This window comes from Eretmochelys imbricata, chromosome 28 (assembly GCF_965152235.1).
Source record: "Eretmochelys imbricata isolate rEreImb1 chromosome 28, rEreImb1.hap1, whole genome shotgun sequence".
NCBI lineage: Eukaryota > Metazoa > Chordata > Testudines > Cheloniidae > Eretmochelys > Eretmochelys imbricata.
This window is the reverse complement of record NC_135599.1, coordinates 141053-154594: the sequence shown is the minus strand read 5'-3', so window position 1 is coordinate 154594 and position 13542 is coordinate 141053. Positions and strand designations below refer to the sequence as shown.

Here is a 13542-nt window from a genome sequence, read left to right as displayed (position 1 = left end):
TTGCCGCGTGGGGGTGGACGGAAACCCCGGGGGGGGGGGTCTAGTCACGCCCTAGTTGGTGTGCCCCCCCACCGTTAACCACCTCCCCCCCCGTACAGCCTCATTGGCTGGTTCAATTGGCCGGGGCGGGTGGGTTTTCCAGCCAGTGGGGGAAGCTGCTGGTTCCTTCCCTCAGTGCGTTACCCCCCCCCCCCCCCCCGCAGTTGGGGAGCTGGTGGACCCACCCCTGCCGGCCTGGGGGGGGGCAGGTATCGGAGGACAAGCTCAGCAACAGCCCAGGGGGGCCTAGTGTGTTCCTGCGGGGGCAGGATTCCTGGTTTCTTCCCCCCCGCCCCCCCAAGCAGGCGGGCGGGGGGCGGAAGGCCTGAGAGAACAGGAGTGGGTGTAATTCTGAGGCGTGGCCACAGGGGGGAGACGTCGCATTAGGCAGGGGGCAGGGAGGGAACAATCATGTCAGAGCTGGGGGGGCTATACCCCCCCCCCGTTAGTCACGGGGAGGGGCTAGTCCTTACAGGGGGTAAAGCTAGGAGCCAGGACTCCTGGGTTCTCTCCCCAGCTTGGGGAGGGGAGCAGGGCCCCATGGGTTGCAGAGGGGGGGGGCTGAGAGCCTGGACTCCTGGGTTCTCTCCCTGGCTCTGGGAGGGGAGTCGGGGTAGGTGGGTCATAGCAGGGGGGCTGGGAGCCAGGACTCCTGGGTTCTCTCCCCAGCTTGGGGAGGGGAGCGGGGCCCCATGGGTTGGGGGGGGGGGGGGGGCTGAGAGCCTGGACTCCTGGGTTCTCTCCCTGGCTCTGGGAGGGGAGTCGGGGTAGGTGGGTCATAGCAGGGGGGCTGGGAGCCAGGACTCCTGGGTTCTCTCCCCGGCTCTGGGAGGGGAGTGGGGGCTGGGAGCCTGGACTCCTGGGTTCTCTCCCTGGCTCCGGGAGGGGAGTGGGGGTAGGTGGGTCATAGCAGGGGGGATGGGGAGCCAGGACTCCTGGGTTCTCTCCCCAGCTCTGGGAGGGGAGTGGGGGCCAGGATATCTGTGTGGGGAGGAGCCAGGTGGTGGGGGGCGGGGCTAGCCTGCTGGCCCAGCTGTGGGCTGAGCCCCCCGGGGGCGGGGCCCCAGCTCCTGGCAGGGAGGCTCCACCCTCCGGTGGGCGGGGCCCCGGCCGGGCTATATCTTGCTCCCCAGGGCGTCCGGGCGCAGACGGGGCCGGGCATGGCCGAGGGGCAGGGCGCGGCGGGGGCCCCCCTGGACAAGGTGAAGCGCCCCATGAACGCCTTCATGGTGTGGTCCAGCGGGCAGCGCCGGCGCCTGGCGCAGGAGCACCCCAAAATGCACAACTCGGAGATCTCCAAGCGCCTGGGGGCCGCCTGGCGCCGGCTGGGCGAGGCCGAGAAACGCCCCTTCGTGGAGGAAGCCAAGCGGCTCCGCGCCCGCCACCTGCGGGACTATCCCGACTACAAGTACCGGCCCCGCCGCAAGGGCCGGGCCCCTGCCAAGGAGCCGCCGGGGGGCCACCCGCCGCCCCCCCCAGCCGCCCGCCGCCCGGCCCTGGGGCTACGGCGAGCCCCTGGGCTACCAGCCGCCCCGCTACCCGCCGGGCCAGGCCAGCGCCGGCTACGGGAACGCGGCCGGAGGGTACAGGTGGGTCCCGCCCGCGCCTCCTGTCCCCCGTCCCCTCAGGCGAACAGGGGACCCCCCAACTGTGCCCCCTTACGGGGGAAATTGGCAAGGGCGGAGGGGGGGGGGCTGGTATGTTCCCTCTTTCCCCCAGCAGGGATGGTTGAAATGAGGGGGTCTGCATATGACCATCCCCGGAGGCGGCCGCGTCTTGGCGAGGGGTCCCCGAATAACCAGCCGCCCCACCCCAGAGCAGCGGGGGAACTAGGTTTGGGGGCTGGTTGGGACCACACGGGCCAGCTGCTGAGTGATGCCCAGGGCATGACAGGGCACCAGCTGCTTGGTATGTGAACCCAGGAGTCCGGGCTCCCAGCCCCCCTGCTCTGACCCACCAGCCCCCACTCCCCTCCCAGAGCCGGGGAGAGAACCCAGGAGTCCTGGCTCCCAGCCCCCCCCTGCTCTAACCCATAAGCGCTGATTCCCCTCCTAGAGCCAGGGAGAGAACCCAGGAGTCCTGGCCCCCACTCGGCTCCCAGAGCCGGGAAGGAACCCAGGAGTCCTGGCTCCCCCGTGTGCCAGGATATTACCACCCCGGCCCGGGGCCCTAGATCTTTGGGTCCCGGCCAGGGGCGGGGTGGGGCTGGCTGCCAGGCAGCACCCGCCCTGCGGCTGGCATTGGCTGTGCCCTGAGCGAAGGGTCATGACCCGGCCAGGCCTCGTCCAATCCATGGCCTGGCTCTGCACCGCAGGGGAGGGCGGGGGCATGTGTGTGCGCGATCCAGGGCCCATGGGAGGGGAAACTGAGGCACAAGTGGAAGAAGCCAGGAATCCTGACTCCCAGCATCCTCTGCTCTAACCGCGACATTGCCCACTAAAGGAGAAGGGGAGTCAGGACTCCGGGGTTCTCCGGAGGGGGAGCAAGGGCTAGTGCTCAGAGCAGGCAGGGTGCCAGGACGCCTGGGTTCCGTCCCTGGCCGCAGGAGGGGAGGGCAGGTCGGGGCAGGCCACAGGGGAGCCGCTCACGCCCAGAACCGGATTAACAGGCCACCTGAGGAATGCGGCCCCGGCTCACCCAGCCCTGGGGGGGCGGGAGACTCTTCCTGCAGCTGCGGGGGCAGGGCTGGCACCCCCCCCCCGCATGACATGGCCCAGAGCTAGGAGAGAACCCAGGCGTCCGGGCTCCCAGCCCTCGCGGTGGGGGCTGGTGGGTCAGAGCAGGGGGGGCTGGGACCCAGGACTCCTCTGCGTTCTCTCCCTGGCTCTGGGAGGGGAGGGGGGCCTGGGAGCCCGGACTCCTGGGTTCTCTCCCTGGCTTTGGGAGGGGAGCAGGGACTGGGAGCCAGGACTCCTGGGTTCTCTCCCCGGCTCTGGGAGGGGAGCAGGGGGTGGTAGGTCAGAGCAGGGGGGGCTGGGAGCCCAGACGCCTGGGTTCTCTCCCCAGCTCTGGGAGGGGAGCAGGGGGGGCTGGGAGCCCGGACTCCTGGGTTCTCTCCCCGGCTCTGGGAGGGGAGCAGGGGGTGGTGGGTCAGAGCAGGGGGGCCTGGGAGCCCGGACTCCTGGGTTCTCTCCCTGGCTCTGGGAGGGGAGTAGGGACTGGGAGCCCGGACTCCTGGGTTCTCTCCTTCTGAAGCTGTAATTATCCGGCTCGTTAACCCCTCTTCTCCCCCACCCCCCGCAGCGGCCTGTCCTACGGCCCCCCGGCCCCGACGCCCTACAAGCAAGAGCCCGTGCCCCACCCCGGGGTGCTGCCGGCCGACTTCCGCGACATGATGGCCGCCTACGGCCTGCAGGCCTGCGACGTGGGCGAGGGCTTCCCGCAGCTGCCCTACGAGCCCCCCGGGCCAGCGCCGCTGACGCCCCTCTAGCCCGCGGGGGGCCGGGACCGAGGGGGGGGGGGCAGCTTTTTATACGGAAAGATGGAAAAAGTGGAGGAGGAACAAAGTTTTGGGGGGACTCTGGGGATGACCCAGTGACTCCAACCTAAGCAGGGGGGGCAGGGTGGAGGCTCTCTTCCCCCCCCCCCCCCACACACACCCCCTCTGTTAACTCTTTGCTCGCTTCTCCCACCCCCTAACAAATCAAGTCCCCGGGCACTGGCACCAGAAAGGGGGGCGGCAGTGGGGGGCTGAAAGAGGGGGAGCGTGGGGCAGGGACAGCCCAGAGAAGTGGGGGGGTGCAAGCGCTGGGGGGCTCTCTCTCAAGGCAGGGTGTCAACATATTTTGTAAAGAGAATAAACCTGGTTCCTGGACGCGCCCCCGACCCCGGAGCGTTACTGGTGGGGGGGGGCAAAGGAGACATTCGGCGGGGGGCAGGAAACAGATTGACACGCACCCCCCCTGCAGGGTTTGACCCCCCCCGAGAGCAAGAAAAACTTAAAGGAGGAAATGAAAATGCCCCCCACTCCTGCCCCGCAGCCCCCTGCCACCCCAGCCCTGCCCCCCCAGCTCCACCAGTGCCCCCAGCAGCCCCCTGCCAGCCCAGCCCTGCCCCCTCCCAGCTCTGCCGGTGCCCCCCCACTCCCGACCTGCAGCCCCCTGCCAGGCCAGCCCTGCCCCCCCCAGCCCCACCGGTGCCCCCCACTCCTGCCCCACAGCCCCCTGCCAGCCCAGCCCTGCCCCCCTCAAGCTCCACCGGTGCCCTCCACTGCCGACCCGCAGCCCCCTGCCAGCCCAGCCCGGCCCCCCCAAGCTCCACCGGTGCCCCCCAATTCTGTCCCGCAGCCCCCTGCCAGCCCAGCCCTGCCCCCCCCAGCGCCTCCCACTCACGACCCGCAGCCCCCTGCCAGCCCAGCCCTGCCCCCCCCAAGCCCACCAGTGCCCCCCACTCCTGGCCTCACAGCCCCCTGCCAGGACAGCCCTGCCCCCCCAGCTCCACCAGCGCCCCCCACTCCCAACCCGCAGCCCCCTGCCAGGCCAGCCCTGTCCCCCCCCAAGCTCCGCCGGTGCCCCCCACTTCTGACCCGCAGCCCCCTGCCAGCCCAGCCCTGCCCCCCCCCCCACTCCCAACCTGCAGCCCCCTCGGGTCCCAGCTACTCCGAGAGGAGCTAAAGAGTTAACCCCGTGTGTGCCAGGGAATGGGGGGGGTGGGAGGGGATGGCGCCGTTGCCCCAGTAACGGTCTTCTCTCCCAGCTACAACACCTGGGCCTGCCCTGTCACCCCACCCAGTTGCCACGGTAACCAGGGAAGGGCCCGGGCCCCCGCCTGTTCTGACACGAAGGGGTGAATCACCCAGGGAAACCTGCGGGGGGGGGGCAGCAGGAGGGGGAGCCCAGGGCTCAGCCCCCCACTCCCCTCCCAGAGCTGGGGAGAGAACCCAGGAGTCCTGGCTCCCAGCCCCAGGCAGGGACCCCGGCTCCGTGCCCGGTTCGGCTTTGCCCTGCCCACACTTGGGGATCCCAGCGCCGGGGGGGGGGGGGGGGGCAGGGAAGCAGAAAGGTGGTGACTAATTGGCACGATTAGCGCCGAGCTCGTTAGGTGCAAGGGGGGGCAGGGGAGGAGGGGTTGGGGGTTTCCATGCCTGCCCCTCCCTCCATTCCAATTCCACCCTCTGTCCTTCCCTGCCCCTGCAGCAGGGAGTCCCAGAGATCCCCCCCATATGGGCAAAGCCAGGAGCTCATGGCAAATCAGTGTTTAATTACTTCACTGTCTGGGTGGGGGGGTAGAGACCTGCCCTCCCCCCCAGTTTCCCCCCTCCCCGCCAGAGCCCAGCTGGGGAGATGGGGGTTAGTCTGGGCTGAGGGAGGGCAGGGCTGAGTGGGTTCCCTTGACCCGCACCTCGATACGGCTCAGATGGCAGTGGGGGGGCCGTGGTCAGAGTCGGGGGGTCCGTCCCCCCCTATTCCCGCTTCTTCCTGGCCTCCACGCCGGCCGGCACCTGCCAATAATACAGCAGCTGGCCCGCGATGACGCCATTGCAGAGGGAGGAGACCACGTAGGTCAGAGCCATCAGGGGGTCGCCCGTCTCCTGGAAGGGGACAAACGGACAGGGGTGAGGGTGGGCAGGGGGGCGGGGAATGGGGCGGGGGCCTGTCCCCTCTAGGGATCCCCTCTGCCCAGGAGCATGCCCAGAGGGATAGTGGGCGGGAAAGCCCCCCCCATGCCCCCCGACCCCAAAGCTCATGCCCCCCCGGGGGGGCGGTACCTGTACGGAGGTGAAGATCCGGGCCAGCGAGCCGCCGAAGAGGAGGAAGACGGTGACGGCCGACAGCTGCCCCGTATGCCCATTGCGGTAGTTGGTGGCCGCTTGTAGTAGCTGGGGGGGGGGGAGGAGACGAGACCCCCCCAGATCAGCAGCTTGGACGGATTTGCCCCCCCACCCCCACCGTGAGCCCCCTCCGCCAAGCCGCTTGTAGGCCGGGAGTAGCCAAGCCCCACGGCCACCCACCTTCGGCGGAGGTAAGGGGCTGGTTTGACACCCTCGACGGAATAAGTCCTGCTGGGGGGCAGCCCCCCCAAAACACACAGCCCCCCACCACTAGTGTGACCCCTGAGCCAAAGTCCCCTGCATGCAGGCTCAGATGGGAACCAGCGCCCTCTAGAGGGGACAGGCCCCTGCCCCATTCCCCGCCCCCCTGACCCCGCCAGTCCCCCCTGGGGCCGAGTGGGAGCCGACACCCCCGAGCGGGGACAGGCCCCTGCCCCATTCCCTGCCCCCCTGAGCCAGCCAGTCCCCCCTGGGGCCGAGTGGGAGCCGGCGCCCCCAAGAGGGGACAGGCCCCTGCCCCATTCCCCGCCCCCCTGAGCCAGCCAGTCCCCCCTGGGGCTGGAGGGGAGCCGGCGCCCCCGAGAGGGGACAGGCCCCTGCCCCATTCCCCGCCCCCCTGAGCCAGCCAGTCCCCCCTGGCGCCGGAGGGGAGCCGGCGCCCCCGAGAGGGGACAGGCCCCTGCCCCATTCCCCGCCCCCCTGAGCCAGCCAGTCCCCCCTGGCGCCGGAGGGGAGCCGGCGCCCCCGAGAGGGGACAGGCCCCTGCCCCATTCCCCGCCCCCCTGACCCAGCCAGTCCCCGCTGGGGCCGGAGGGGAGCCGGCGCCCCCGAGAGGGGACAGGCCCCTGCCCCATTCCCCGCCCCCCTGCCCCAGCCAGTCCCCCCTGGGGCCGGGTGGGAGCCGGCGCCCCCGAGAGGGGGCAGGCCCCTTACCCGGCTGATGATGATGGCGGGCACATTGGTGGCTTGCAGGAGGGTGACCATGGCCTGGGGGGTGAGGGGGGAGAGCAACAGGCAGAGCAGAGCGAAATACAGCACCAGGAAGGAGATACCTGCGGGGGGGGGGAGACAGGAGAGGGTTAACCCCCCCCACGCAGGGATCCCCCCCTCCAACCCACACCCTGTGGGGGGGGGCCGCGCCCCACTCACCCTGCGTGGTGCGTCCCCCGAAGTGCTGGGTCAGGAAGCCGATGGTGACCGTTTGGAGCATGAGGAAGAGAGCCTCGCCCCAAGCGCTGCGAGGGGGGAGAAAACAGGGGGTCCGGCCCGCCCTAAAAACCCTGCCCCCCGACCAGCCAGCCCCCTGCCCTGGGGCCGGGAGGGAGCCAGCACCCCCGAAGGGGAAAGGCCATCTGGTAGAGCACCCCCACTTAGAACCCCAGAGCCGGGGAGAGAACCCAGGAGTCCTGGCCCCCAGTCCCCCCTGCTCTAACCCACCAGCCCCCACTCCCCGAGCCGGGGAGAGAACCCAGGAGTCCTGGCTCCCAGCTCTAACCCCACCAGCCCCCACCCCGCTCCCAGAGCCGGGGACAAGACCCAGGAGTCCTGGCTCCCAGCCCCGCCGGCTCTAACCCCACCAGCCCCAACTTGCCTCCCAGAGCCGGGGAGAGAACCCAGGAGTCCTGGCCCCCAGTCCCCCGTGCTCTAACCCACCAGCCCCCACTCCCCGAGCCGGGGAGAGAACCCAGGAGTCCTGGCCCCCAGTCCCCCGTGCTCTAACCCACCAGCCCCCACTCCCCGAGCCGGGGAGAGAACCCAGGAATCCTGGCTCCCAGCCCCCCCTGCTCTAACCACCAGCCCCCACTGCCCTCCCAGAGCCGGGGAGAGAACCCAGGAGTCCTGGCTCCCAGCGGGGCTCTCCCACCCCAGGGCTGACCTGGCCTGACCCCGCAGGGGCCAGGATGGGCGGGGCTCACGGGGCCGGGGCTCCCCCTGGTGGCGAGGGGGGGCAGGCGCAGCCTCACCTGAAGGGGAAGCCGTTGGCCACGCTGTAGACCATGGTGCCCGTGAGGGCCAGCAGCTCCAGCAGGATTGAGTGGAAACTCAGCCCCATGGCGCTCTTCGCCCCCAGGATCTTAAACACCTGGGGCAGCTTCACTGCAGGGAGGCGGGCCGCACGTCAGGGCTGGGGGGCAGCCCCCCATCGGCACGGAACGGAGGGGCCTCTCGTCATCCTCCCCATGGGGGTCAGATGGGAGCCAGCGCCCCCTAGAGGGGACAGGGCCCTGACCTACTCCCCACCCCCCTGAGCCAGCCAGTCCCCACCCTGGGGCCGGATGGGAGCCGGTGCAGGCCCAGTGCCCCATTCCCCGCCCCACATGAGCCAGCCAGTCCCCGCCCTGGGGCCGGATGGGAGCCGGCGCAGGCCCAGTGCCCCATTCCCCACCCCACATGAGCCAGCCAGTCCCCACCCTGGGGCCGGATGGGAGCCGGTGCAGGCCCAGTGCCCCATTCCCCGCCCCCCATGAGCCAGCCAGTCCCCGCCCTGGGGCCGGTTGGGAGCCGGTGCAGGCCCAGTGCCCCATTCCCCGCCCCCCATGAGCCAGCCAGTCCCCGCCCTGGGGCCGGATGGGAGCCGGCGCCCCCCAGAGGGGACAGACCCCTGCCCCATTCCCCACCCAGACAGCGGGGGATGCAAGGAGCCAGATGCGTACCCATCAGCGACCCTGCAACGATGGCGATTCCCAGCCCTTTGCTGACCAGGATCTTCAGGCAGGGAACTGGAGGAGGGAAGGAAACGGAGAGGGAGAAGGGGGGGCAGGGGGGGTCAATACAAATGGGGCAGCAGCACGTCCCGTCCTGCCCCCCAACCCCCTCACATCCTGGGTTCCCAGGGCTGGTGCTTCACTGGCCCCCGACCCTAAGGCCTCTTTGGGTGTCCTTAGCATCCTGCCCCCTTTGCCCTTCCCCAGCAGCCCCAATCGGCCCCCCCGGCTCCGGCATCTGCGGCCCCTCTGGATATCTCAGGTACCCCGACCCCAGTGACCGGGGCCCCATGCTGATCCTATTGGTCCCCGTCCCTCATTCCTCTGACTGCCCCCCCACGGGCCAGTCTTCCCCCAACGTCGTGTGTTTCTCTGAGCATCCCTGCTCCCCCCACCACTCCCCGGCCCTGAGCGTTATGGCCCCCCCGAGCCCTCTGGGTGTTCCTGGATCCCTGCGCGCTGGGCTCCCCCCGGCTCCCCAGCCCCACCGTGGGCCCCCAGCCCCCCTACTCGCCCCCTTCCCTCTCGGCCTCGGCCCTCTGGGTGGCCTGGCTCTGCCTGGCTCCCTCCCTCTCAATTCCCCCCTTGGCCCCCATGGTAGCTCCTGCCCCGCCCCACTGACCCACTGCGCCCCACCCAACCCCCACTGCTCCCCCAGGCCTCCTGACCCCCACCCAACCCCCACTGCTCCCCACCCTTCCCCATTCCCCCCATTAGCCCCCGCCCCACCGTCCTTGCCCCCAGCCCCACTGACTCCCACCCAACCCCCACCGCTCCCCCTTTCCCTATTCCCCCTTACCCCTGCCCCCCTTGACTCCCACCCAACCCCCGCTGCTCCTCCCACCCCCCACCGACCCCCACCGCTCCCCCAGGCCCCCCACCCTTCCCCATTCCCCCATTAGCCCCCGCCCCACCGTCCTTGCCCCCAGCCCCATTGACTCCCACCCAACCCCCACTGCTCCCCATTCCCCCCTTACCCCTGCCCCCTTGACTCCCACCCAATCCCCACTGTTTCCCCAGACCCCTGAGCCCCACCCCTCCCCTAGCCCCACCGCTCCCCCATTCCCCCTTACCCCTGCCCCCCCTTGACCCCCAACCAACCCCCACTGCCCCTCCATTGTAGTCCCCCCAGAAGTGGGGAGACGGCTGAGGCCGGGATGTGTCAACACAGGGGAGTGGGCTGACAAAGGGGGGGGTACCCCTCCCCCAGGAACCCCCCTTCTGCGGGCACTTCCGCCCCGCACCGTCATGGCGGCGGCACGCCTCACCGGGCACTTCCGCCCCGCACCATCATGGCGGCGGCAAGCCTCACCCAGCACTTCCGCCCCGCCCCGTGGAGCGCCGGAGGGCGGGCGCCTGGCGTTGCCATGGCGGCCGGCGGGTGCGGCCCCGGTGGGGGAGGGGCGGGCGCTCACCGTGCAGCAGGTTGAAGCGCAGGAACAGCTCGTCGTAGCAGCGCTCGGGGAGCAGGTGCGGGACCAGCAGCCCCTGCAGCGCCGCCGCCGCCATTTTGGGAAATGGCCGCGCGCCCACCCCGGCCCGGCCGGCGCTTCCGCCTCCATGTCGCCACGGTGCCTGCGGCGCAGGCGCGGAGGCGCCCGCGGAGCCACTCACTGCGCAGGCGCCTCCCCCCCCAAGGCTTGTGCGCATGCGCCCGCACTCCCGCCGCAGAGTTCCCCCCTCCGCAGTACGCAGGCGCCTCTTTCGCTCTCTTCGGCGCATGCGTAGCAGAGGGAGGGAGAGAATGTGGACGCCGAGCATGCGCCGCCCTGAGTCTGACAGTGGGCGCGCATGCGCCCTGTCTCTCAACAGTCCCCCTCCTGTCCTCCTCGCGCATGCGGTCTCCCCCCTTCGTGGCCTGTCATTCTCACGCATGCGCCCTCCCCCGAACCGCCCCCATCCCTCCCCGCGCATGCGCCCTTCCTCCCAACCCCCCTCCCTTTGTGCGCCCCGCGCATGCGCCCTCCCTTCCCACGCCCGGCTCCCCTTCCCGCGCATGCGCCCTAGATCCCCTTCCCCCCCCACACACACAGAGACTCCCTGCCTTGACCAAACTTTGGCCAACCCAAGATGGCCGCCCCAGCCCCGCCATCTTGCCCGCTCCCCGCCCTGAGCCGGGGGGCCGTGGCCCTCTGCCTGCTGCACTACCTGCGGCTGCAGCGGGGCCGGCGCCTGCGGGAGGCCGCCCGCCGCCACCGGGCCGCCCGCCACCGCCGGGCCCGGGCCCGCTGGGGCCGCCGCTTCGCCCTGCTGTGGCGGGCGGGGAGCCCGGCGGCCGGGCCCGGCCCCCGCCCGGCCGCCCGCCCGCCCCTGCCCCCGCCCGGCCCCGGCCCCGGCCCCGGCCCGGGAGCGGCGGCTCTGGAGCAAGGCCCGCAGCTCGGCCTTCTGGGACACGGTGCGGGCCAAGGCCTTCGGGCCCGGCGAGTGGGCCGACAACTTCCGCCTGGGGCCGGCCACCTTCGACTACCTCTGCGGGCGGCTGCGGGGGGCCATCCAGCGGCGGGACACCAACATGCGCCGGGCCATCCCCGCCGAGGTCCGCCTGGCCATGACCCTCTGGCGCCTCGGGGCCTGCACCGAGTACCGGGCCGTGGAGCAGCAGTTCGGCGTCTCCCGCTCCACCGTCTGCAAGATCCTGCGGGACGTCTGCGAGGCCGTGGTGGCCATCCTCACCCCGGCCTACGTGGCCGCCCCCGCCGGGCCCCGGGCCGCCGGCTTCCCCGCCCCGCCCCAGCTGGCCGGCGTGCTGGGGGCCCTGCACATCCCCATCCGGGCCCCCAACGAGAACGCCGCCGGGTACTTCAACCGCCGGGGTTGGCATTCGGTGGTGCTGCAGGCCGCCGTCGACGCCCGCGGCTGCTTCTGGGACGTCAACGTCGGCTGCCCCGGGAGGCAGACCGACGCCCAGGTGCTGCGGGCCTCCGAGCTCTACCAGCGCGCCCAGCGGGGGGAGCTCTTCCCCGGGGCGGCCCGGGACGTGGGAGGCGTCCAGGTGCCCGTCTACTTGCTGGGCGGCCCGTCCTACCCGCTCCTGCCCTGGCTGATGAGGCCTTACCGGGCCGGGGAGCTGACGCCGGCCCAGAGGCGTTTTAACGAGTACGCCGCTGCCGCCCGCACTGTGGTGGGGGTGGCGTTCGGGCGCCTGAGGGGTCGCTGGCGCTGCCTCCAGAAACGCAATGACACGGATGTCTCTTTCCTGCCCACCCTGATCGCCGCCTGCTCCACCCTCCACAACGTCTGCGAGATGCACGGCGACGTCTTCCAGCCCCGCTGGATGGTGGAGGAAGAGGAGGAGGAGGAGGAAGATCCCGTCGAGGACGGGGAGGGAGAGGATGGCGCCGCGGCCGAGATCCGTGAGGCACTGGCTCTGACCCTTCGGGACTGAGGGATAGAACCCAGGAGTCCTGGCTCCCAGCCCCGTCCCTGCTCTAACCCACCAGCCCCGACTCCCCTCCTAGAGCCGGGGAGAAAACCCAGGAGTCCTGCCTGCCGGCCCCCCCTGCTCTAACTCACCAGCCCCAACTCCCCTCCCAGAGCCGGGGAGAGAACCCAGGAGTCCTGGCTCCCAGCCCCGTCCCTGCTCTAACTCACCAGTTCCCACTCCCCTCCCAGAGCTGGGGATAGAACCCAGGCATCCTGCGTCCCAGCCCCCCTGATTAATCTGCTGAATGTTTATTCCCTTCCCCCCTTCCCTCCCCCCCACCTGGGGGCAGGTGTAGGGAGGTAGGTGAAGTGAGGGTGCCAGGCTGGAGTGTGGGTAGGGGCTGGGTGTCAGAACTGGGGTGGTGGCAGGGAGCTGGGAATTTGCAACCAGGCTGGGCAAGGGGCAGTTGAAGTCGGGGTGGGGGGTATTGAGAGGAACCGGGGAACCGGATGCCTGGGTTCTCTGTAACCTCAATAAACAAAGACTTCAACCCAAAGAAGCCGTACTGTAATTGTCCGCCAACACCTGGCCCCTCTCTCTGCCCCCCTCCTGCCCCATAGCTGCTCGGTCAGCCCCAGCCTGGCTGACTCAGCTACTCTGTCTGTCCAGCTGCCCGGCCTTCCGGATGGACAGTCGGACAGCAAGGAGGACGTGCTGGCAGGGGCTGTATCTGTCTGTCCAGCCAGTCTATCCATCCAGAGGGGGCCGCATTTCAGCGCTGGGCGCGGGGTTCCCGAATAACCAGCTACCCCACCCCAGAGGTGGCCGCATCTCAGCGCTGGGCGAGGGGTCCCCGTGTCACCGGCTGCCCTGCCCCAGAGGTGGCCGCATCCAGCGCCGGGCGAGCTCACTGGGATGCTGCCAGGAGCCGGGGCACGAGCAATAACTGAGACGTCCTCGTATTTACCAACAACCCCCCCCCCACTCCGGCCCGAATTTATTTAATCAGTAAAATAAAATACATGGAACTTGGACCTTCTTCCTCACCCCACTCCCCGCCCCCGAGGTAGAGGGGAGCCAACGCCCCTAGAGGGGACAGGCCCCATCCCAGCTCCCGCCCCCTGGCCTGTGTCCCAGCCCCTCAAATGGTCTGGTAGCCGCCCCGGGACCGGCGCCGGCCCAGCATGTAGGCGATGACGATGATCAGGATCAGGACCAGAAGAACCACCCCGATGACGATGGGGACCACCATGCTGTGCCGATCCTCCGGGCACTGCTCGGCTGCAAGAGAGGAGGGGCAGGGCTGAGACCGCGGGGTGGGGGGCAGAGGGAGATGAGAGGGGAATGGGAGGGCTTGGATTGGGGGAAATGGGGGGGCAAGGGGAGATGCGAGGGGTATGGGGGGCCAGGGCTTGGATCGGGGGAAATGGGGGGGCAAGGGGAGATGAGAAGGATATGGGGGAGCAGGGCTTGGATCGGGGGAAATGGGGTAAGGGGAGATGCGAGGGGTATGGGGGAGCATGGCAGGGATGGGGGAAATGGGGGGGCAAGGGGAGATGAGAGGAGTATGGGGGAGCAGGCTTGGATCGGGGGAAATGGGGGGGCAGGCTTGGATCGGGGGAAATGGGGGGGCAAGCGGAGATGAGAGAGGTATGGGGGCCAGG

At 70.4% G+C, this 13542-nt stretch overlaps 2 protein-coding genes across 2 annotated transcripts; one reads left to right on the top strand and one right to left on the bottom strand.

Moving 5' to 3' along the window:
* The first annotated feature begins 52 nt into the window (after positions 1-52).
* Positions 53-2005, top strand: SOX15 (SRY-box transcription factor 15). Its single transcript, XM_077806814.1, has one exon. The coding sequence runs from the start codon at positions 1200-1202 to the stop codon at positions 1953-1955; it is 756 nt and encodes a 251-aa protein (XP_077662940.1). The 5' UTR covers positions 53-1199; the 3' UTR covers positions 1956-2005.
* Positions 2006-5218: 3213 nt separating this feature from the next.
* On the bottom strand, positions 5219-10328 carry MPDU1 (mannose-P-dolichol utilization defect 1). Its single transcript, XM_077806641.1, has 7 exons — positions 9930-10328; positions 8464-8529; positions 7774-7906; positions 6959-7044; positions 6743-6861; positions 5747-5857; positions 5219-5569 (listed from the first exon to the last, which is right to left on the bottom strand). The coding sequence occupies exons 1-7, from the start codon at positions 10273-10275 to the stop codon at positions 5441-5443; spliced, it is 990 nt and encodes a 329-aa protein (XP_077662767.1). The 5' UTR covers positions 10276-10328; the 3' UTR covers positions 5219-5440.
* Positions 10329-13542: the final 3214 nt, after the last annotated feature.

Coding starts and splice junctions, on each gene's coding strand:
- SOX15 (XM_077806814.1), top strand. CDS start 1,200: ATGGCCGAGGGGCAGGGCGCGGCGGGGGCCCCCCTGGACAAGGTGAAG.
- MPDU1 (XM_077806641.1), bottom strand. CDS start 10,275: ATGCTCGGCGTCCACATTCTCTCCCTCCCTCTGCTACGCATGCGCCGA. Junction 7,045..7,773: donor GCCAACGGCTTCCCCTTCAG/GTGAGGCTGCGC, acceptor CCCCCCTCGCAG/CGCTTGGGGCGAGGCTCTCT. Junction 5,858..6,742: donor CCGCCATCATCATCAGCCGG/GTAAGGGGCCTG, acceptor CCCCCCCCCCAG/CTACTACAAGCGGCCACCAA.